Genomic DNA, 21902 nt, shown 5'->3' with positions numbered 1-21902 from the left:
GTCTAATCCATCTGTTGTTTTGTGACATTCTGGCTTTTCTGTTATATTCTTTGACTTAAACCAGCCCTATTTGAGTCTCCCATTAACAACCTCTAGTGGCTTGAGGTGTAGCTACAACTGTCGTCTGAAAATGTTGATGCTTATGAATGACGTCTCACGTTATGTTAAGGAAACACAGGGAACTGAAGTAGCAGAGCACTATTTGGAGGTTAGCTAGCTTTAGTTGAGTCAGTTGGAGGTAAGCATGCTGTAGCGAGCCCTGCAGCGCTACCTGTGTGTGAGCAGGCGGTCATAGCGTGTTTCCTGGAGGTTAGCTCGCTGTTAGTTGACTAGGCTGGAGGTTGACATGCTTTAGTTGAGCACCACCTCAAGGTTATCATGCTGTAGTTGAGTCAGCTGGAGGTAAGCTAGCAGTAGCAAGCCCTGCAGAGCTACCTGTGTGTGAGCATGCGGTCGTATGGTGTTACCTGGAAGTTGGCTAGCTGTAGCTTCTCCTTGATGTCGTGGAGCTCCTGCTGCTGGGTCTTGATGTCCGCCTGCAGGATCCGGGTCCTCTCCTCCAGCTGCTCCTTCAGGTGGTTCATCATGCCCAGCTGAGGCTGCGCCACCAGGGGGAGCTGCTGCTGGTACAGCAGGGGCTGCTGCACCTGCTGCACCTGCTGCACCTGCTGCGCTGGTGGTCTGGGATGCTGATGTTGTTGTTGCTGTTGTTGTTGATGTTGTTGTGGTGGTTGAGGTTGTTGTTGTGGTGGTTGTGTTTGTGGTTGTGGTTGTTGATGTTGTTCTTGCGGTGGTTGCTGCTGCTGTTAACAAAGAGTTAACGCATGCATGATTATCAATCAATCAACTAATTAAGTCGACTTTATCAAGTGAGTGAGCTTTGAATTAAGTCTGTGATGTGCTTTACATTGTATAAAGAAAACAAGGATATCGGAATCATAGACATTCATTTGAGAGCCGGATTTTAACTGAAAACATAACTTGATTGGAAGGAAGCTGAAGAGTTTATAAGTAGGATTATATACCATGACAACATCCTTTTGCATTTCTGCTTTTGCAGGAATTTGTAACGGAGCTAAATCCTTTGATTTAGTTGCAACACTCAACAAAATTGCTGTTAGAGCCTGTTAGCGAGGCAGAATATCAGATGTCTAACGACAGATGTTTACTGTCGGCCGGTCTGGCGTCCTGGTTGGAACGGTAAGCGGTTCCAAACTGCCGATATGTTTGCCATGGGAATAGCAGCCACAGAACTGTGTATGATCTGCCATCTGGCATCGTCTTAACATCGAGGATTTTGTCCGGGACTGTGTATTATTATCCAGCACTTTCCCACTTGGCAATGGCGGCTATTCTGTGCTAAAGTAACGTTTTCCAAACTGATCCTATCATCCAACTCGGTGAATGGATTGGTCTTTCAATTATATTACTCTTTTGACTTAGCAAGGTAATCATAAATCTACTCCTTGACTCGCTGAGGAAGTCAGGGAACACAATAGCGGCGCCTTGTGGGGACACAGAACCAAAACACACTCTGGGTAACGGAGACGTTGTGGGGACACAGAACCAAAACACACTCTGGGTAACGGAGACGTTGTGGGGACACAGAACCAAAACACACTCTGGGTAACGGAGACGTTGTGGGGACACAGAACCTCAACAAACACACTCTGGAACCATTCCATTGTGGGGACATAGAATCTCAACAAACACACTCTGGATATCACGACATCGCGGGGACACAGTGAGACAGGGGACGGAGGCTGAGCTGGGGGTCAAAGGAGCTCCGTCTGAGCCAACGTCTACGAGGGCATTAACAACAAAGCAGCGTCCCCTGAACCATAAAGCCGGCGTTGGTACGGACCTTGGAGCCGCCGGGCTGCAGCCTGGCGGTGGAGTTATCCGTCCCGATGGATGTGGACTGCCACGACGGTGTACAGGGCTCTGTGTACGAGTTGGCGGCTGCAGCAGGGACAGGTTAGCTGGTTAGACACACAAGCTGGTTCATTAAGGGTTGTGTATAATTAAAATAAGAGTATGATTCTATTAGTCGACCAGCTTTGGAGCTAGGGCTGAACAACATCAATATCAGTCCATTGTTAAACTCCGAACTTCAGTCAAAAGACAAGGAAATAGAAATTCCGATGTGGGTTTAGAGCCGGGTGGTCCTCGGCCATGTGACCCCTGGATCAGCTGACCCCTGGATCAGGTGACCCCTGGATCTTGTGACTCACAGGCGGAGTCGGAAAGACCCAGGTGGGAGGACTTCCTGGAGCCGCGGGAGGAGACGGACCGGGGCGCACTGGTACGCTCCTTCGGAGGGTCCAGGGTGGAGCAGAAGTCCAGGTACAGCTCCTGGGCCTAGGGTGAAGGAGGAGGAGGAGCAGGAGGAGGAGGAGGAGGAGGAGGAGGAGAGACGATGAAAGGGAGGAGATGAGATGGAGAGGAGAGACAACAGGGGGGATGAAAGAGGAGAAATTACACAGGAGATGAGAGGAAAGAATGAGGACGAGGAGAAGATAAGAGGGAGTAGAGGAGATGATAATGAGAGGAGAAACATCAGGGGAGAGGAGAGAGGAGAACATTTAGAGTTGAGGAGAGGAGAACGGAAGAGACAAAACAGGAGAAAGGGACACGAGTGTCGGAGAGGATAAAAGGAGGAGAGATGAAGCTTTTTGCAACCGGAGTTCAGAGCAGAGTGTGGTTCTCTCCTCCTTCAGATCTGTTCTCATGGTTCACAGGTCCCTACCTTCACAGAGGAGGGGGCCAGCTCCACGGGGGACACCTCCTCCAGACCCATGGCTCGCCTCCTCTCCGCCCGCACCTCCGCGTAGCTGCCCCCACACACACACAACACACACTCGTCAGCTCCGCCGCTCCACAGAGGGACAGATGGGGAGGAGCCAGACAGATGGTCGCTCCTACGAGTGTGAAGATGACTCAGGAACCCCTCCTTTGTCAACATGTTTTGGTTACACACCGTTTATTTTTAATCTTTGTGATCGGTGAGCCGAGCTGCCTCTATGGTGTCTGTTAGGCTGCCTCTCTTAACACACACATCAAGATGTTGGACGATTGACGATGTCAATCGTAGCGGGAATTTCAATGAATATTTTTGACCAGCAGTGCGCGAAGTAGCAATGATAACCAGTTAAGGTTTGTCTGCTGTGATTGGTAAAGATTAATTTCTCTAGCTGTCCATAACATTCGGTTAATTTAAAGAGCGAACATGGGTCGTGTCTTCCTGGCTCCCCGCAGCTTAGTTGACAAGCAACTGGCACACCGTTGCTAGGTTATGATACATCGGCCGATTTGTTGGCGAGATGCGAAGTGATTAACGAACGACAGCCACGCGTCCCTTTTGCTCTGCATGTGATTGGACGCTCGGCGGAAGCATGTGACGCCTGTCAGCCAATCAGCCGAGGCTCACCCGACTGAGAAGCTAGACCCTCTGTCAACTTCTCCTGACGTCTGGCATTTTGTTTTTCAAGCTAGTGAGCAAGAGAGCAGGTTGCTCTGCTGGGTCCTACACTATGACTTAGCAAATAACAGCGTCAGTACCTACGCATCAGTAGCTTTGACTGGTTATGTTGGCCTTCAGAGATATTCTACAAAGACTGTACTGGATGGTGACCAGTTAGAGGGTCGATTATTATTATTATCCATCAGCTTAGCATTTTCCCCTGAAGATAATCGTACTAAAAGTTCCCGTTATGGTATACCAAACAGCGTTGGATTTATTCATCGGATGTTTTTATAGTCATTGATTGTAAATTTAGAGGTAGATTGGACGTATCCCTATTTCTATTGATCCATCGCTTTCGATCGATGTCTGCTAAAAACTCCAACTAAGGACTAAACCCCAAAACCAACCCCCGGAGCAAAACCACCAGCGACGCTGACCCCGATGACCTCTTGACCCCTCAACACCCTGAAGGACTCCCGCTGACCCCTGACCCCTGACCCCTGACCCTGACGGAGAGCGCCCACCTGACGACGGTGTGCGTGCAGACGATGAACTCGGGCTTGGAGTTCCACTGGTGGTAGGTGATGTAGTAGTGCGTCTGCAGCCAGATCCACTGCTGGCCTTTGGTCAGGAAGCGGTAGCAGCACGACTTCCCCTTCCCCAACTGCATGACTGAGGGAGGGGGGGGGGGGGGGGGGGGAGGGGGGGAGAGTGAGAGTGTATGTGAGCGTATGTGAGGTGTTTTTGACACGGGGCTATGAGCGTGTGTATTGTGAGTGAGTGAGGAGAGAGTCAGAGTGTGTGTGTGTGTGTGTGTGTGTGTGTGTGTGTGTGTGTGTGTGTGTGTGTGTGTGTGTGTGTGTGTGTGTGTGTGTGTGTGTGTGTGTGTGTGTGCGTCTCACAGTGTTTTGGACACAGGGCTATGAGCGTGTGCATTGTGAGTGAGTGAGGAGAGAGTCAGAGTGTGTGTGTGTGTGTGTGTGTGTGTGTGTGTGTGTGTGTGTGTGTGTGTGTGTGTGTGTGTGTGTGTGTGTGTGTGTGTGTGTGTGTGTGTGTGTGTGTGCGTCTCACAGTGTTTTGGACACAGGGCTATGAGCGTGTGCATTGTGAGTGAGTGGGTGAGTGGGTGAGTTGGTGAGTGATAGACTGGGTGAGTCTCACAGTGTGTGAGCGTGTATTGTGAGTGTGTGAGCGCATATTGTGTGTAAGTGAACGAGTGAGTGAGTGAGTGAGTGAGTCTCACGGTGCTTGTGACACTGGGCTATGAGCTCCAGGTCGTCCACGTGGTAGTAGTCGTAGCCTGACGTCCCCAACACCTCGAAGGGGAGGTAGCCGATGATGGGAGACGCTCTGCGCACACACACACACACACGCACACACACACACACACACACACACGCACACACACACACACACACACACACACACACACACACACACACGCACACACGCACGCACGCACGCACACACACACACACACGCACACACGCACACACACGCACACACGCACATACACACACACACACACACACACACACACACACACACACACACACACACACACACACACACACACACACACACACACACACGCACACACGCACACACAGAGGAGTCATCAGCAGAGAATAACATGCGTAAAATATTGTAATTGTTTGAAAAGTAAACAACCTTACAAACAACCAAAAGTATTGTTTTTAAGGAAGATATTTTCCAGGTCACAGAAGCCTGCGGTCCTTGCATCATTTAGTACATTGATTAGGCACGTTGAATCTTAACTCTGTCTTCTGCTTGGCTCTGCCCTCTGAACTCTGTCCTCAGGACAGGAACATCCACACAGATATCTGCGTATCTGCGTATCCTGGGTGCCATGGCAACCGTCCTGTGCTTTGATCAGCGATGGATAAGCCGCCGAGAGGATTGTTTGTTTCTGTGCGTCAAGGAGGTTGTGAACTGGATATGAATGCTCTCTCAGCGGTGCTTGTTGTGCAAGCAGTTGGTAGTCTGAGCCTCTATTCACACCCCCCCCGTACGTCACGCTGTAGCCGTCGCCGTCGGTTACGTGCGCATCGTGCTTGTAATATTAATATTAAGAAGACCAGAAGATGTGTTTGATGAGTGACTTTTGCCAAACGTTTGTTGACTACTACTCTCAGAATGACAGACGCAGAACCACGGATGCCCCGGCACAGAGACCCAGCGGTCCAACACTCGGACGGGGTCACTGAAGGTGAGACACCGGGGCCCAGTGTGTCACCACCTGCGTGTGGTGTGCTTCTGTATGTTCTACTTCTGCGTAAAAAGTAAATCCAGCTTGATCCCCACCTGTGATCCAGGAACAGGAACTTCCACTCCAGACTGTGTCTGGACGTGAACTCGTCGCAGGGGTCTTGGACGTTGCACAGATCCTGGAAACAAAGAGACAGATTGTAACTCCAGCTGATTAGGAACCAGCCGGTCAGAGGTCAAAGTTGAAACCTAGGAAAGAATTGAGCGGTCAAACCCAGTGACCTGAGCTGGAGAGCCAGGAGCACCGATCGACTGATGCTCTCCGTGGGAGAACTCATTTAGAAGAAAGGTTGGGAAAATCTTGCCATGGATGTTTGTAAACGATTACTATCTAAAAGCATTGACTAGATTAAAGGGTAAGTAATTAAACCCTGTTCCAGCCAAACTCTGCCAACAAGTTAAAAATTATCTAATGATGATGTCATGAAGGTTTTAGACAAAACGCGCAAACGTTGCACAAAACCAGCGACACATTGCTTGAGCCACGGTGCACAGGTGTTGTAGGAACCAGGAGACCTGTTGTAGGAACCAGGAGACCTGTTGTAGGAACCAGGAGACCTGTTGTAGGAACCAGGAGACCTGTTGTAGGAACCAGGAGACCTGTTGTAGGAGCCAGGAGCCTCACCTTGAGGAACTGAGGGGTGACCAGGCGCACCGTGGCGATGAGGCACAGCTGCTCCTCCAGGGAGGACTGGAGGGTTCTGGGTAAGGCCAGCTCCAGGCCGTTACAGGAGGACGTAGGCACTGGGGAGGACAGGACACCTTCAGGACACCTTCGGGACACCTTCAGGTGGGCACAGCAGGGGGCACTGAGGCCTCCACTAGACCTTCTACTGAGGACAGGACACCTTCAGGACACCTTCAGGACACCTTCAGGTGAGCACAGCAGGGGGCACTGAGGCCAACACTAGACCTTCTACTGAGGACAGGACACCTTCAGGACACCTTCAGGACACCTTCAGGACACCTTCAGAACACCTTCAGGACACCTTCAGGTGGGCACAGCAGGGGGCACTGAGGCCAACACTAGACGTTCTACTGAGGACAGGACACCTTCAGGACACCTTCAGGACACCTTCAGGACACCTTCAGAACACCTTCAGGACACCTTCAGGACACCTTCAGGTGGGCACAGCAGGGGGCACTGAGGCCAACACTAGACCTTCTACTGAGGTCATAAAAGATCCCAGGGCACTCATCGCAAAGAGTAGGGCATCCCCCGGGGCCCTGGCTAAAACTACCCGACCAGGCTCATTCAATCCGGCCCCCTCATCATCCCCCCGGTATAATTGGCTGACTCATTAATTCCCTCACTCTCCCCCTTAAGCTGGTGTGTGGTGAGCGTTCTGGCGCAGATTAGCTGCCGTGCATCACCCAAGTGGGTGTTACGCACCCACTTGGGTGATGGTTAGTGAGGTCCCCCCCTTCACTGTAAAGCGCTTTGGGGACTTGAAAAGCACTATATGAATTCAATTATTTTATTATTATTAGTATTATTATTACTGGCAGCTTCAGCACCTCACAGTGAAACGTTGTTAGAGGGACATTGAGATGGACATGGTAGACGGTTTCTAATAGCCATACAGACCTTTTAGTCACATTGATATTCAAAAGTGGAGATAGGTATAATTTAATTTATACTTATTCTGGTCCACAGGTAGAATAAATCCATTTGGTTTAGTGACACAAGGTGTACTAAGTCTGGCACAAAGCTAGGTCTAGTGTTACCAGGTGTACTACTCTGGTCCTAAGCTAGGTCTAGTGTTACCAGGTGTACCACTCTGGTCCTAAGCTAGGTCTAGTGATACCAGGTGTTCTGCACCGTGAATGACTGGATATTTACCATTGTTGTGGAACTTGAAGTCTCCTATGAACTTGACGTACTCGTAGACCGGAGGCTCCTTCAGGTCCATGTTGCCTCTCGCCAGGTGACAGCAGAACTCCACATGAGACTCACCTGGAGGAGGAGGGGGGAGGAGGAGGAGAGGGGAGGGGGAGGAGGAGGAGGAGGAGGAGGAGAAGGGAGGAGGAGGAGGAGGAGGAGGAGGAGGAGGAGGAGGAGAAGGGAGGAGGAGGAGGAGAAGGGAGGAGGAGGAGGAGGAGGAGGAGGAGAGGGGAGGAGGAGGAGAGGCGTGGAAGAGGAGGAGGAGAGGCGTGGAAGAGGAGGAGGAGGAAGAGTAGTCGGGAGGAGGAGGAGAGAGGAGGAAGAGGAGGAGGAGGAGGAGGTGGAAGAAGACCAGGTGAGGGAAGGAGGAGAGGGGGGGATGGAGGAGGAGGAGGTGGAGGAGGAGGAGGAGAAACAGAAGGAAGGAGTTGGTGGTGGAAGAGGAGCGGGGAGGTGGAGGAAGAGGAAGAGAGGGGGAGGAGGAGGTGGAGGAGGAAGCGAGGGGAGGAGGAGGAGAAAGAGGAAGAGGAGGAGAAAGGGATGAGGAGGTGGTGGAAGAGGAGCAGGTGAGGGGATGAGGTGAGGGGAGGAAGAGGGGGATGAGCAAGAGGAGGAGGAGGAGATAGTCATTAGAACACGGAAGCACTCCTCATCTTCTGCGCCGTGACTTAACCCTGGTGGATCGGTCCGGGATTAAGGTCAGAGTCTGGAGCCCTTTGCCCCGGGGCATCACTCAAGGTTACCGTGGCAACACGCGATGATTAGCCGCCCGTCCCCCTAACTATAGCAGCACCAGCGGGCTAGCTGCCTATTATTAGCTGAAGTGTTTCCCAACGCCTTGTGGTGAAGGGTAATCCAATAGAGTGGGATCATATTAACACAGGGAGACGTTAAAACGGTCAGAAGAGTCCGTTAAGAGTACGAGTGAGGTGAGGAGGTTAACGCGTCCACCGGAGAGACGCTGTCTCTCTGACAGAGAGCCAACGCGTGTTTCACAGAAGTTCTGCGGCAAGCAAATTATTGAGACTGATTCATGATGTCGGCGGGGGAATACAAAGTAAAAGCTTTTAAATGAAATGTCATTAATTGATGTGAATTTGACATTTAAATCTAATGAATTTAAATGGATTTGACATTTAAATTGAATGAATAAAATGGAGTTTAACATTTAAATTGAATCAATTGGAATGAGTTTGACATTTGAACTGAATGAATTCTTCTCTGAATGGGATGAGTAAAGCACCATCTCTGACACTACAACGATAAAGAAGTCCGGCATAGGTAGAAAACTAAATCAAATCACTGGTTCTTGGGGACAGGGAGGGATGGAGGGAAGGGGGGGGGGGTGGTGCCGGAGGAGAGGCAACATGGCGGGGCACTCACTGTCGAGGAAGTCCGAGCTGGCGGGGTCGGAGCTCAGCATGTGGGAGGACAGCAGCTTGTAGACGTCGCTGTGCTCGCGCTCCGGCAGGAAGTTCAGGATGTTCTGGTCCACCATGTCAGGCTGAGAGCAGCAGGAAGAACACACTTGGGTTAGGGTCTCAATGTTCTGGTCCACCAGGAGGAACCGGCTAGGGGGTTAGGGTCTCAATGTTCTGGTCCACCAGGAGGAACCGGCTAGGGGGTGAGGGTCTCAATGTTCTGGTCCACCAGGAGGAACCGGCTAGGGGGTGAGGGTCTCAATGTTCTGGTCCACCAGGAGGAACCGGCTAGGGGGTGAGGGTCTCAATGTTCTGGTCCACCAGGAGGAACCGGCTAGGGGGTGAGGGTCTCAATGTTCTGGTCCACCAGGAGGAACCGGCTAGGGGGTGAGGGTCTCAATGTTCTGGTCCACCAGGAGGAACCGGCTAGGGGGTGAGGGTCTCAATGTTCTGGTCCACCAGGAGGAACCGGCTAGGGGGTGAGGGTCTCAATGTTCTGAGAACCACGTGTGGGAGTGTGTGTGGATGATGGCTGGCTTAAGCAGCCTCACCTGGCCCGTGCCAGGCTGATTGGACTCTGATTTGAGTTTGGGTTGGGTGTGGCTGCACACCTGTTGCACATTGAGCAATCAATGTGCAACAGGTGGAAGCAGCCATCACTGCACACACTAGAGAGAGATCTCCTGCATGGCAACATGGAGCACCAGGTCATGTATCATCTACAATAAACCGGTTTTCCAACACCACCACTCTGTGTCCTCTTCTGGAGGAGCCTAGTCCCCTAGGTGGAGTGTGGCAGCCAATGCAGCGATTGTATATTATCGTTGTTGTCATGAGGATGTCTTACCGGTAGGTGTCCAATCAGAGAGGAGACGCTGTCTGACACGTAGATGATGTTTCCGTCCGTCGTCAGGGCAACCAGGAAGCCATCCAAAGCCTGGAACCAAACATGACCGAGGTCAGCGGCAGCGTGGGGAGAGTTCCGGGTCGCAGAGCGGTCCCTTCTTGTTGTCTGGCGGTCGGATCAATGGTGTGCCGTGTCTGTTTGTTGTGTATCTAAATGGCCTGGGCCTAGCTTTGACCAGCCTGTGGGTCTGATCTGCAGACGGGGTCACAGGAGCCGTTGACATCGCTATTGATATGTGCTGGTGCATTGTAGATAGGCTAGGGAGCGAGGCCTCGACGGAGGGCTGAGGGGTTTCCGGTTGGATGCTTTCAAAATCCTGCTCACTATGGCTGGTTTCTCTATACATTGCTACCCAGCGTTGACGAGCCTGTGGGTCTGACATGCATACCGGGTCGCAGGAGATCGTTGACATAGCTTTTGATATTTGATGGGGGGGGTTTTAATGGTACGATGATGTCAGAGGGTCAAAAGTTGTCATAAAGGTCCTGTTCAAAACAGGTGAAAAAAAAAGCTGTGCCCAATTGGCAAAAGTGTAAAATAAGTTGAACCAGTGACGGACCGAGGCAAGCAGCTAGAGGCTAGAGGCTAGAGGCTAGAGGCTGGAGGCTAGCGGCTAGAGGCTGGAGGCTGGAGGCCAGAAGCTAGCGGCTAGTGGCCAGAGGCTAGAGGCTGGAGGCCAGAAGCTAGTGGCTAGAGGCTAGAGGCTAGCGGCTAGGGTTGGGTGGCCTACAGAAGTGAACTTACATTCAGCCCTGGTTTAATAGTCTGGCTTACTGCTGAAGAATCTCACCTTCACTGTCAGATAGCAGTTGGTCTAACCTCCAACATAAGTGTAATATTCTGTCTTATCCCTCAAGTATTTCACCTCTACTGTCAGATAGCAGTACCTTTCTACCTCTGTTGACCTATACTGCTAACCTTCTTTTTTTAGTTCAGTAGTTTGGCTTACTCAGCATCTCATCATCTCACCTCTACTGTCATCAGGTAGCCTTTCGTTTGAACCTCTCCTGACCTACTCTACCACTGCTGAGCTCCAGCGTAGTTTGGCGGTGTGGACTCACCTCCAGCATGAGCTGAGTGAACTCCTCGTTGCTCAGGAAGGACGGCTTCCAGTCCTGCCTCACGTCACAGCTGTCGTTCTGGGCCGACATGTCTGGAGGAGAGACGGCCAACAGTTAGCCGTTAGCAGCCCTGCGCTCGGCTCAGACTGAACCCCAGACGTTGAATCAGACGGATTAGCGGCCCGGGCTAGCCGCCACACTCCCCCGGAAGACTTTGGAACGGCTCCCTGAAACCTTTAAATTAACACAAGGGCTTCTGCCAAGTGGCAGTATAGACGTTTATCTGATAACTTAAGACTTGTATGGTTTATATAAACGCTAACTCCTCCATCTAACCCAGCAGCAGTGAACTAATTATAAACGCTGATGATCAAACCTCAAAACAAACATCAACACCGTTCTCTAGGCGCTCACTATTTAGTCATGTAGCGTAGCAGACACTTTTAACCAAAGCAACTAGCATCCAGCGCAGGTAGGGGTTAGACAGTACAGAGACAGGTCGTTAAGGAGCAGGTAGGGGTTAGACAGTACAGAGACAGGTCATTAAGGAGCAGGTAGGGGTTAGACAGTACAGAGACAGGTCGTTAAGGAGCAGGTAGGGGTTAGGCAGTACAGAGACAGGTCGTTAAGGAGCAGGTAGGGGTTAGACAGTACAGAGACAGGTCGTTAAGGAGCAGGTAGGGGTTAGACAGTACAGAGACAGGTCATTAAGGAGCAGGTAGGGGTTAGACAGTACAGAGACAGGTCATTAAGGAGCAGGTAGGGGTGAGACAGTACAGAGACAGGTCATTAAGGAGCAGGTAGGGGTTAGACAGTACAGAGACAGGTCGTTAAGGAGCAGGTAGGGGTTAGACAGTACAGAGACAGGTCGTTAAGGAGCAGGTAGGGGTTAGACAGTACAGAGACAGGTCGTTAAGGAGCAGGTAGGGGTTAGACAGTACAGAGACAGGTCGTTAAGGAGCAGGTAGGGGTTAGACAGTACAGAGACAGGTCGTTAAGGAGCAGGTAGGGGTTAGACAGTACAGAGACAGGTCGTTAAGGAGCAGGTAGGGGTTAGACAGTACAGAGACAGGTCGTTAAGGAGCAGGTAGGGGTTAGACAGTACAGAGACAGGTCGTTAAGGAGCAGGTAGGGGTTAGACAGTACAGAGACAGGTCGTTAAGGAGCAGGTAGGGGTTAGACAGTACAGAGACAGGTCATTAAGGAGCAGGTAGGGGTTAGACAGTACAGAGACAGGTCATTAAGGAGCAGGTAGGGGTTAGACAGTACAGAGACAGGTCGTTAAGGAGCAGGTAGGGGTTAGACAGTACAGAGACAGGTCGTTAAGGAGCAGGTAGGGGTTAGGGGACATCTAGCTCTAAAAGGCCTACAGGTAGACCGAGGACATTGGGAGTTACACCAAGGACCTCTCGGCTGGGAGTCCAACACCCTAACCACTGCGCTAACCCCCCTCCAGACTGATCCCTGGAGACACGACGGACACGACGGCACCTTTCTGCTTCTGCAGGAAGCCGATGGTCCTCTGCAGGATGGTGGACTTGTCCATCTTGCAGGGCAGGCCCTGGACCTGCAGCATGGTGCACAGCTCCTTGATGAGCACGTTGAACTGGTCCCGCCGCTTCTTCTCCGACTTGTTCCGGGACGCCCTGTCCCCGCAAACCACAGAGAGGAACCACAGGTGAGGTGGAGCACGGGGGGAGGGGGGGGAGAGGGAGACACGAGGGGGAGACACGAGGTGAGGGGGAGAAAACAGGGGAGGTGGAGAGACAAAGTGAGGGGGGGAGACAAGGTGAGTGGGAGAGACAAGTTAAGGGGGAGAGACAAGTTGAGGGGGAGGGACAAGGTGAGGGGGAGGGACAAGGTGAGGGGGAGAGACAAGGTGAGGGGGAGACACAAGTTGAGGGGGAGAGACAAGGTGGAGAGACAAGGTGGAGAGACAAGGTGGAGAGACAAGGTGGAGAGACAAGGTGGAGAGACAAGGTGGAGAGACAAGGTGTGGTGGGGACCAGCTTGAAGGCCAACTCAAACGATGTATGAAAGGGAAAGAAGATGGAACCGCCAGCAGGAATATAAATATATAAACGGTTCATGTTTTGGTCTCTTTGTGTGACAGTCCAACAGAACTAGTTCCTCAGTTAAAGCAGTTTCTGTACCTTTTTACTCGGTCCTTTTCATCTTCTTCCAGTAAATCGTCGACACAGCTGCCGGTGCTGAAGGCCGGAACAAAACAGGACAAAATGATTGCTTGGAAATTAGTTCCCTCAGTGGTCATTTATAGACGTACATGTAAACCTAAAGATCTTTCACCATGAACCCTTAGAGAAGAACATCACCTGCGTCACGGCATGGACGTCATGGTTCGGTTAATTTTTTCACATTTGTTAAAATTCTCTTTCATTCATCCGGGCAGCGATCAATAAATCAAATACTCTGGGGCTGTCACATGCCTGTAATAAGCCTGTCCGATCATTTAAATCGCACTCCCATTCCCTGGTGACTTCCATGGTCGCTAGACGCTGAGTGTATGTTTTATTGTAGAGTATACTACAGTTTATACAATGGGGGACCTAAATCCAGCGATCTGTTGGTTCCCAACTGTTGTATAAAGAGCGTATACATAACTGCTATGATGCCCGATCATTTTGTGAAAGTATCACTCCGCGCCTTGAAGTGGAAAGTGTCAAAGAATACAACCGTATTTTTACTAGTGTGTGTGTGTGAAGTCATTTTGCCATAATTTTAACAGTTGTATAAAAGCAATAGCACAGTTCACTGAAGTCTAAAATCGGCGAGTGAACTGCTCCATAGGATAAATTGCCGGCGAACCGCTCTATCGGAGCCTTCTCTCGGAGGGACGCTAAAGTGTGTTGCATAGCGACCGTCGATGCATAGCGGCAGCCAGGAGGGACTACTTTTTTGTATTCTTTAACAAAACGGCTACTTTGACTTTCTTTGTTTCTTTTTAAATGTAGTGTGTCTATGACTTTCGTTTCGCCATAACAGTAACCGTTGTATAAAAGCAATAGATCACTTCAGTCAGTGGCATGTGCTCATTATACCACCGTGAAGGGGGTCGCCGGCCCTCCGCTGCGCGTCGGGGCCGGACAACGCCCCTTAACAGAGGTATAATGAGCACATACCACAGCCTGGCGGGATCTATTGCTTAAATACACTGCCCTTTATATACTCTAGTGACAGGTGTGCTCTACTCACTCCCATTCCCTGCGACTGGAGGCGCAGGGCCCGCTGAAGTCTGACAGGCTGTCCATCACTCACTCCCTCTGGCCGCCGCGGCCCCCCTTCTGGCCTGTGGGACCGCCGCCCATCCAGTCCGGACCTACTGCCCCTGGAAACCTGGCCGGGAAACCCTGTCACTGGTGTCTGGAGGGAGGGAAGGAAGGAAGGAGGGAGGGAGGGAGGGAGGGAGGGAGGGAGGGAGGGAAGGAGGGAAGGAAGAAGTGACAGAAGTGACAACCATTCAGTTAAATTATTCTTGTGGCATTTGCAAACATGCCAACATTTAACACCTTTCACGCAAATGTAAATATAGGCTGAACCAGAGTGTCGCTATAGTGTGATACAATGAGGTGAGGAAGAGGAGGAGGAGGAGGAGGAGGAGGAGGAGGAGGAGGAGGAGGAGGAGGAGACTGTGACCTAGAAACAGTGGAGCAGCACTGTGTCTGTGCAGAGCGTATGAGACGACTCGGGGCGGGGTTCCCTTCCCGTCCCGGGACACAACAGGGGAGCGCAGTCTCCTGCGATGGAGGCAACGGATCGTAGGGGGCCGTCCGCGCCGCGCCGCGCGTCGCTAAACGCTGAGGGGAGGAGTCCCGCTGACGTTCTGCAGACGGGAACGCGGAACCCGTTGCACGAGAAATGAGTTCCCTGCGAAGAGTAGTCCAGATATGACGGGGTCGCAGGTCATGTCTCTTATCGTTCTGAGTCCCATGCCTCTAATTACTATGTCATCGTTATAGACACTTACATCCAAAGCTTTTACACTGAGTGAATTCAGACCCCCCCCTAACCTCCCCCTCAGCAGGGAGTCAACACCCTAGACACCCACTAGACTCTCCTCTATGAGACAATGTGTATTTGGTTGTACTGTATCAAATGCATCCCCTTTCTCTTGACGGACCCCATTGAGGGAGACTCAGAACAATAACACGTCGTCGTCCCAGTGACCCAGAGCAATAACAGACAGGTTTTATTATTGGTTCTCCTGCCTTCTGCTTCTGGGCGCCTGAGCTTGGTTCCTGTGCCTTCATTTCCTTTTGGCTGTCTTCATCGAGTGACGACTGAATGACCGTGACACTGTCACACAGATGCTGACGGACCTATCTGTAGGATCTACTACAGATTCTTGTATTTTTATATTCAGTATTTGACTCACAATACATACCCTCGAGGAATATATTGGATTGGGGGGTTTTTTTGTACACGTTTCTATAATTGTATTCCCTTACTCTTCTTTTGTGTTTTATATTTATGTTATTTTCTATATATATGTATTTTTTTCTTTACAAACGATTGCCTCAATAATTAATCAATAATATATGTACCATAAGTATAGTAATGCCAAGAAAAAGCCATATGCACAAGTTAAGGAAAAAGTAGAGGAGCATGTTCATTAAATAACCCAGTGAGGAGTACATCACAACATGAACTGAAAGCACAAGGGTTTGGAGTAGAGAACCTGACATCATCAGATATCATTCAGATCAGAAACCCCCTCAGGAACCAAGAAAAACCTGGCACACATGGAGGTGCTGCATTACATCTGTCAGCCCCCGCAGTTAACACTGATTCACACCCCACTGGTTCTAGGTCAGTGATTCTGAGCACAGCCTGCCAAAAAGTCCCCAATAGACCCTGATACAGTGACGTCTGGTGATGTTTTTAACGTGAAGAAGATGAGCCGTACTAATTAACACATGAAGCTGCCTTCATGGAGGAGAGGGGGTCGTAGCCTAGGCGACGAATCTGCGGGCTGCGGAGCTGGGGTCGGGACCACCGAGGTTGAACAGTAGCACTTGAACACAGAAGTGTAACGATGATAATCATGATGATAATAATGTGCGATGATATCTCGCTGAACACCGGCAGCTAGCTGGGACGAGCCACTTGGCAGAGGTAGCACCATCTGCTGACCAGAGGAGCTCGAGTCCATCTGACGTCCAGAGCTTTAAATATAGACGGTCTTGTTGGTTTCATCAGCGAACATAACTCTCACCAACTTAAAGTTTAAAACTTTGAATCCTGGTTGGGAATGCAGGCAGCGTCGTTTAGGAAAGATACAAGAACCATTGTTTCCACACAGCGGTTATTGCTTTGGGTTCAGTGGAAAAGTTGTTTTGTGAGTGCGTGACTGTAGTCAAGGACGACACGGGATGCAATTCGGACCTTCGTTAGAGATACGTCTGTGCCTTTACAAAGTTTGCTTGGAGGGAATGATTAGATCATTTTGTCGTCATAAAGTCACCAAAATGTTATCGCTAAACATCCCTTCAAGAGAACGGTTGTCTAATGACAGATGTACAACATCATGGGATCCTTAAGGCTGACCTTATCTCATCCCACACATTTTACCTGAAGCCCAGAGCTTGGCTGTTCGATACAGAGGGAGAACTGGGAGGAGGACTGTCTGATGAATGAAGGCTGCAAGCGTTGGTCTTCAGAATTCTGTGAAGACATTCTTCCGGGCCCGTAAGAGCTATTTCTTGTACATTTTCGAAATAATCTAGAAAGCAAAGGGTTTGGCCTCTACTTTCTCTCATGAACAAAGGCATTGGCTGCAGATCAGAGTTCCTTTGAGGGTTTTAAGAACTTCCCTTGAGCGTAAACAACAGCCGTTTCTGTGAAATAACTGAATAATGGAAAGTCTCATGGCTTGATTATATATGCTGCGTGAAGAATTTTGTTGTGCATAACTGAAAGACTGTAGACTGTTTTGGGAGCAACGTTTGAAGGGTCGTCTCATGCCAGATGAAATGAGGGCTGGGTACATAAATACAAAAGTCTCTTCATGAGAGTTTGCTCTTCAGACCTCTCAGGTTGGGGAAGGCAAGGTTACACAAACTCTCTGAACTCGGTGAACGTCTACATCGCCCTCGGCCATTTGTGTCGTGTAACACATTAACTAACAAAAAAATACCTTTGTAGGAACATCTGTCGAATACACTTGCCCTTTGAAGCACAAGTGAGCACATATTAACCAGATATTAAGGTATGAATAGGGACCAAACCTTTCTGTCACACAGAACGTGACCACGCTGGGATTGAGTTGAAAACCCAAAGGTTTGTTGAGGTTTGTCTTTCGATTCGTGCAGTCTCTAATCACAAACTCAATCATTTGACAATTGGATCAATGGATCAATCTGTAACCACGGGCCCCCCCCTCACACCTGGCCCTCCAACGCTGATGGACTGGGATGGGGCTGGACAGGCACCACGCCTCCCTACGTTTACCCCCTGCGGCATAGGGCAGTGGCAGCCGCCCACAGCCTGTCCCATGAACTCTGGACACAGGAAGCTAGCAGGTCCAAGTTCACGCGTGTGGACGCGGTCAAGTACAGAGGCGCCGCGTTAATGTGTCTCTGAGCAAATAAGGGGCCAATCAGTAACCTGTTGTTTTACTGCCCCGATGGCTCTACCGGCCGTGTGAAGTGCCTGTCATCATTCCAACCTGGAATCCTGGTTCTTCCTGAACGGCAGCTCTGCTCGGGAGCTCCGGGTTCACGTTAACCGATCAAAATATGGAAATACTTCAGAGAAGCTTCATCTGCTGGTGCATTAATTGGCGGCACATTAATACACATAATTAATTGTGATGCTGTCACAGGTGTGTGTGTTTTAAAGTGTTTTTATAACGGTTAAGAGCCATCAGAATCATCCTCTTTTTGATATAGGATTTTTTATTAAAATTTTTTCAAAATGACGGTATTATTTTATTAACATTGAGAGTAGTTTTTATGCTAGCACCCTTCGGGTGATTCAGATAAAATCCACTCCCTCCCATCACCTAGTGGGCAGCCCGGGAAAATTCACTGGTAGAGTCTACGGAAGACTGGGGGGCACTGGGCAGTGGAGCCCCCAGATTTAACACCAGGCATTTCACGCCCTGATAAAACCATGGCTTCCAGAAACTTCCCTCAGATTACTTCTAGAAAGTCATGCAGCGCTGCCAACAACATCCTCCGACACGGGTCTGTCCTGTTCTTCATGTCGTACACACAGAGCCTATTATACTCAACATATTGGAAACAACTCAACATATTGCAGGTAAAAAGTGTGTCAATGATTATCTTCTGACCTTCTTATTTGCTCACCGCACACCTCCAGTCCAGCTTCAGCCGTATCTCTATCCTGTATCTCTACATGCGTATCTCTATCCTGTATCTCTACACCTGTATCTCTGCATATGTTTCTCTATCTTGTATCTCTACACTTGTGTTTCCACATCTGTATCTCTATCCTGTATCTGTACATATCTTTCTCTATCATGTACCTCTATCCTGTATATCTGCATCTCTTTTATGTATTTTCTCCTCCGTATCTCTACCTCGGTATATCTGTATCTCTACATCTGTGTCTCTGTAATGTAACTCTATATTTGTACAGATTCTCTTTATTTCATGATGTCTTCGTATACATATATTTGAACAGGTAAACCAGACAGACAGGCAGGCAAACAGACGGACAGACAGCCAGCCGGACAGGCAGACAGGCAGGCAGGCAGGCAGGCAGGCAGGATAAATGAGAGATGGTTCCTTATTTATACGCTGAAGTGTACGGCCAAGTCTTCCGAGGTTAAAGGCTAGGTGCCAGCCATCCAGACCAGAAGACTTAATGAAGCAGACGAGGGGAGACATATTTATTACATGCTCTGCCAACAGAAGACCGGCCAGGCTCTGATGAGGGGCTTCCAAGAGCCGGAGTATTACTGCCGTTCTTTGAAAATAATGCTAAACAAATGATCAAAGCTGCCGTCCAAAATATATTTTTTAACAATGTTGGCTAAAGGATCAAATCCAAGTACGTAGCAAAGTTATATTATTAGTTATGTTGTAAAGTTATGTCTTGTTTTAGGTTGTTGAAATTTTCCTACATAAATAATGATAATAATGAATAATTATTACACAAGTATCATAATTATCTTTGTATGGCCATTAGATAAAGTCATGTCTTCATACACTATTTATTCGTCCTACTTGACCACATGATCTAATGACACACACCCTGAAAGGAGACGGGGAATCTGAAACATGTTTTATACAAACAGCCTGGTCTAATCCAATGTGGCACATATTCCGTTACACAACGGACCCAGAAATGACTCCCTGGTAGTCTTAAGTCTTATGAAAGACATGAAACCACAGTGACGGAAAATAAGAAGAAGAAAAGGAATGTTATTTCTCATTTTTTAGATGTTCTGATTTTCTTTTTCCTTCCTGACAACAATTCCAATTCCTGAGCTTGAGTATCGACCGATACAGCATCTAGAACTGTGAATACTAATATTAGTGTTAGTGAAGTTCTTTGCCTATGTAGTAAAGGAGCTAGTCATGTGACGATATCGGATAGGCGCATTGACTTGCGTACTTGGCGATACAAGATGCTGCATTTTAGGCAGTATCTGAGGAATTTACAATACTGGTTTCAGTACCGGAACGACTCAATACTTTTTGTAGTGAAAAGCGACTTGTAGTTCATTCGTTTTAAGATGGAACCGGGAGGAGGGACCAGGCTAAACACCTGTAGATCCGACCAGGTGTAAAAGGTCTGTGAGGAGTGGATTCTAAAGTCGGCACTACAGAGACATCTCCGTCAGACTCCCCAGGAAACCTTGTAGTACGGTAGAGTTGAATCAGTATTAAATCAGAGGACTATTCTTGCAAGCGTTCTCGTCTCCACAGTCCCTTCATCAGAAGGAGGTTCTGCTCAGAAGTGTTCAGTCACCGGTTGAACCTCTTCAGGAAACACCTGAGGATTCAACACCTTGTCCTCCTCAGCTGCTCGCAGAGACTGGTGATATGATAACTTAATAAATAAATAATAACATGATCATCTAGATGTTCTCACTATAAGACCTATGTACTTTAATTAACTTGGTCTCTCTCTTGGTCTCACGTTTTTTCTTCATTTATATGAATAAATAAAATACATATGGCCCTGAATAATTTATAAATATTTTTTCATGTGGTTGTTAGGTAAACAATGTTATGACACACAACCAGACACACACACGCACACACACATCTAAATACAGTAGTGTAAGTGTAAAGTGTAAAGCAAACTTGTGCGACCCTCCCCCAGGAATACACTGATATACTCTGTCACCTTTACCTTTGACATGCACAGTAAAAAAAAAACACACACATTACATCAACACACATTCACACACCGTTTAGTTTAGCTCACCAGCAGTTAACTCGGTCCCACAAATCCTCACCTCAAACCCTGCCGCTCCACTCAAATAGCCTTAACCTGAGACTTGAGCCCGGAATACTCCACGCTGCTTTGTTTTGCTCCGTTTATAACCCTGGGTAGAGCTGCAGGTCGCCGAGCACACATCATGAACCTCAGAAATAGGTGATGACAACCTGTAAGAACCGCGGCCAGCGATACGCTGTGGGCTCCGGCTCATGACACTGTGTCATATGTCTTCAGTGCTGTCTGCATTCAGTACTACTACCTTAACACTCCTACATTAATACCACCGTAGCACAGGAGCACCCCAGTCAGCCACATTGGTCCGGAACACGACTCACTTGGTCTCTAAAGGTCCGACATGAGTCCACTCTGTCACCAGAACTTCATGTTCCCCGTCTCTAAACCCGGTGACAGCCTCTTCTCCTGACCGTCAAGCCGAGTGAGGTACACAAAACACAGGCAGACCGCACGTACCTCAATAACAAGTCCTCAGCAGAACCTCCTCCATGCCGGACCCGGGCTCTCAGGCTCAACTCCGGCTGATAGTCTCCATCAGACGGGGCTCCACCATCCACCAGCACGGCGCCGTCACATTGCATAACCAGCCGTAAAACGGGTGCTTTTAGGGGTACCCGAGGAGCGGTGTCCCCGAAGCGGCTCTGTAGGGGGACAGCCCTTGTGATTTAGTCTAGATAAACGAGAAGACGGGTGTCCTCCTCGCAGAACTCCGGGTGTTTGCTCGGTTGTAAACACCGGCGAGAGGCCGGGGAGAAAGTAGGTCAGCCGGCAGGAGCTCCACACGACATCCCCGGCAGAGTGCTGTGTGCGCAATGAGCACCAGCGCCTAGTGACGGGAGACCAAACTGCAGGTCTTGCACAAGTCCGTGATGCACGGTAATACGTGGTGTTAAAGAGCAGAACACGGTGCTCTAGAGGCTGTATCTTGTGTTTTAGCGCACAGGAGTCGGAGGAGGGGATCTCGGCTCCACGGTGCGGACGGTGCGGTTAAATGCTCCCGTCTGCAGAGTCCTGTTTGCCGGTTAACATGCACCTGGCTGTGAGGTGGGGGCTCCACGGTGACACTCACACCTGGATCCGAGTTGGAAGGTTACTTTATCCGTGCCCGAAGTAAATACAAGTTATGTTGGACTATTTTCTTATTATTTACCTGACATGAGTGTTCCTCAGAGATCACTTCAATGGTAGAGATTGATGTACACTCGTTATAACGAACAACATCAGACTCTAATTAATTAGATAGTTATAGTTATACTCATATATACTTAGAATATATTAAACCACAATTCACATGTCCTTTGTAGCCTATTTTACCCTGATACCCCAATATCATTATAATATATTTGTAGTATCTAGAGAAGCATTCCGTGATACTCAGAAAAAAGAAACGTTTAGATATTTATTTGTGAGACTTCAGCCTCTC

General features: G+C 49.2%; 1 protein-coding gene across 4 annotated transcripts in view; it reads right to left on the bottom strand.

Moving 5' to 3' along the window:
- npas2 (neuronal PAS domain protein 2) overlaps positions 1-21351 on the bottom strand; it is a 31014-nt gene extending 9663 nt beyond the window's left edge. For 2 of the 4 annotated variants that reach the window (XM_060057701.1, XM_060057705.1), the window contains exons 1-16: positions 20936-21350; positions 14243-14410; positions 13183-13239; positions 12521-12675; positions 11030-11121; positions 9909-9998; positions 9024-9144; positions 7599-7712; positions 6381-6499; positions 5792-5874; positions 4710-4816; positions 3991-4138; positions 2750-2834; positions 2235-2361; positions 1865-1962; positions 468-803 (exon numbers count right to left, since the gene is read on the bottom strand). In XM_060057701.1, the coding sequence (XP_059913684.1) occupies positions 468-803; positions 1865-1962; positions 2235-2361; positions 2750-2834; positions 3991-4138; positions 4710-4816; positions 5792-5874; positions 6381-6499; positions 7599-7712; positions 9024-9144; positions 9909-9998; positions 11030-11121; positions 12521-12675; positions 13183-13239; positions 14243-14298 (1788 nt within the window). In that variant the 5' untranslated portion in view covers positions 14299-14410; positions 20936-21350. Of the gene's footprint in view, positions 1-467; positions 804-1864; positions 1963-2234; positions 2362-2749; positions 2835-3990; positions 4139-4709; positions 4817-5791; positions 5875-6380; positions 6500-7598; positions 7713-9023; positions 9145-9908; positions 9999-11029; positions 11122-12520; positions 12676-13182; positions 13240-14242; positions 14411-14683; positions 14915-20935 lie in introns of all 4 variants that reach the window. The other 2 variants (XM_060057702.1, XM_060057703.1) reach the window with 2 other exon arrangements.
- Positions 21352-21902: the final 551 nt, after the last annotated feature.

Source organism: Gadus macrocephalus, chromosome 7 (genome assembly GCF_031168955.1).
Source record: "Gadus macrocephalus chromosome 7, ASM3116895v1".
Lineage (NCBI taxonomy): Eukaryota > Metazoa > Chordata > Actinopteri > Gadiformes > Gadidae > Gadus > Gadus macrocephalus.
The sequence above is the reverse complement of the archived record's forward strand: the minus strand, read 5'-3'. Positions and strand labels throughout refer to the sequence as shown.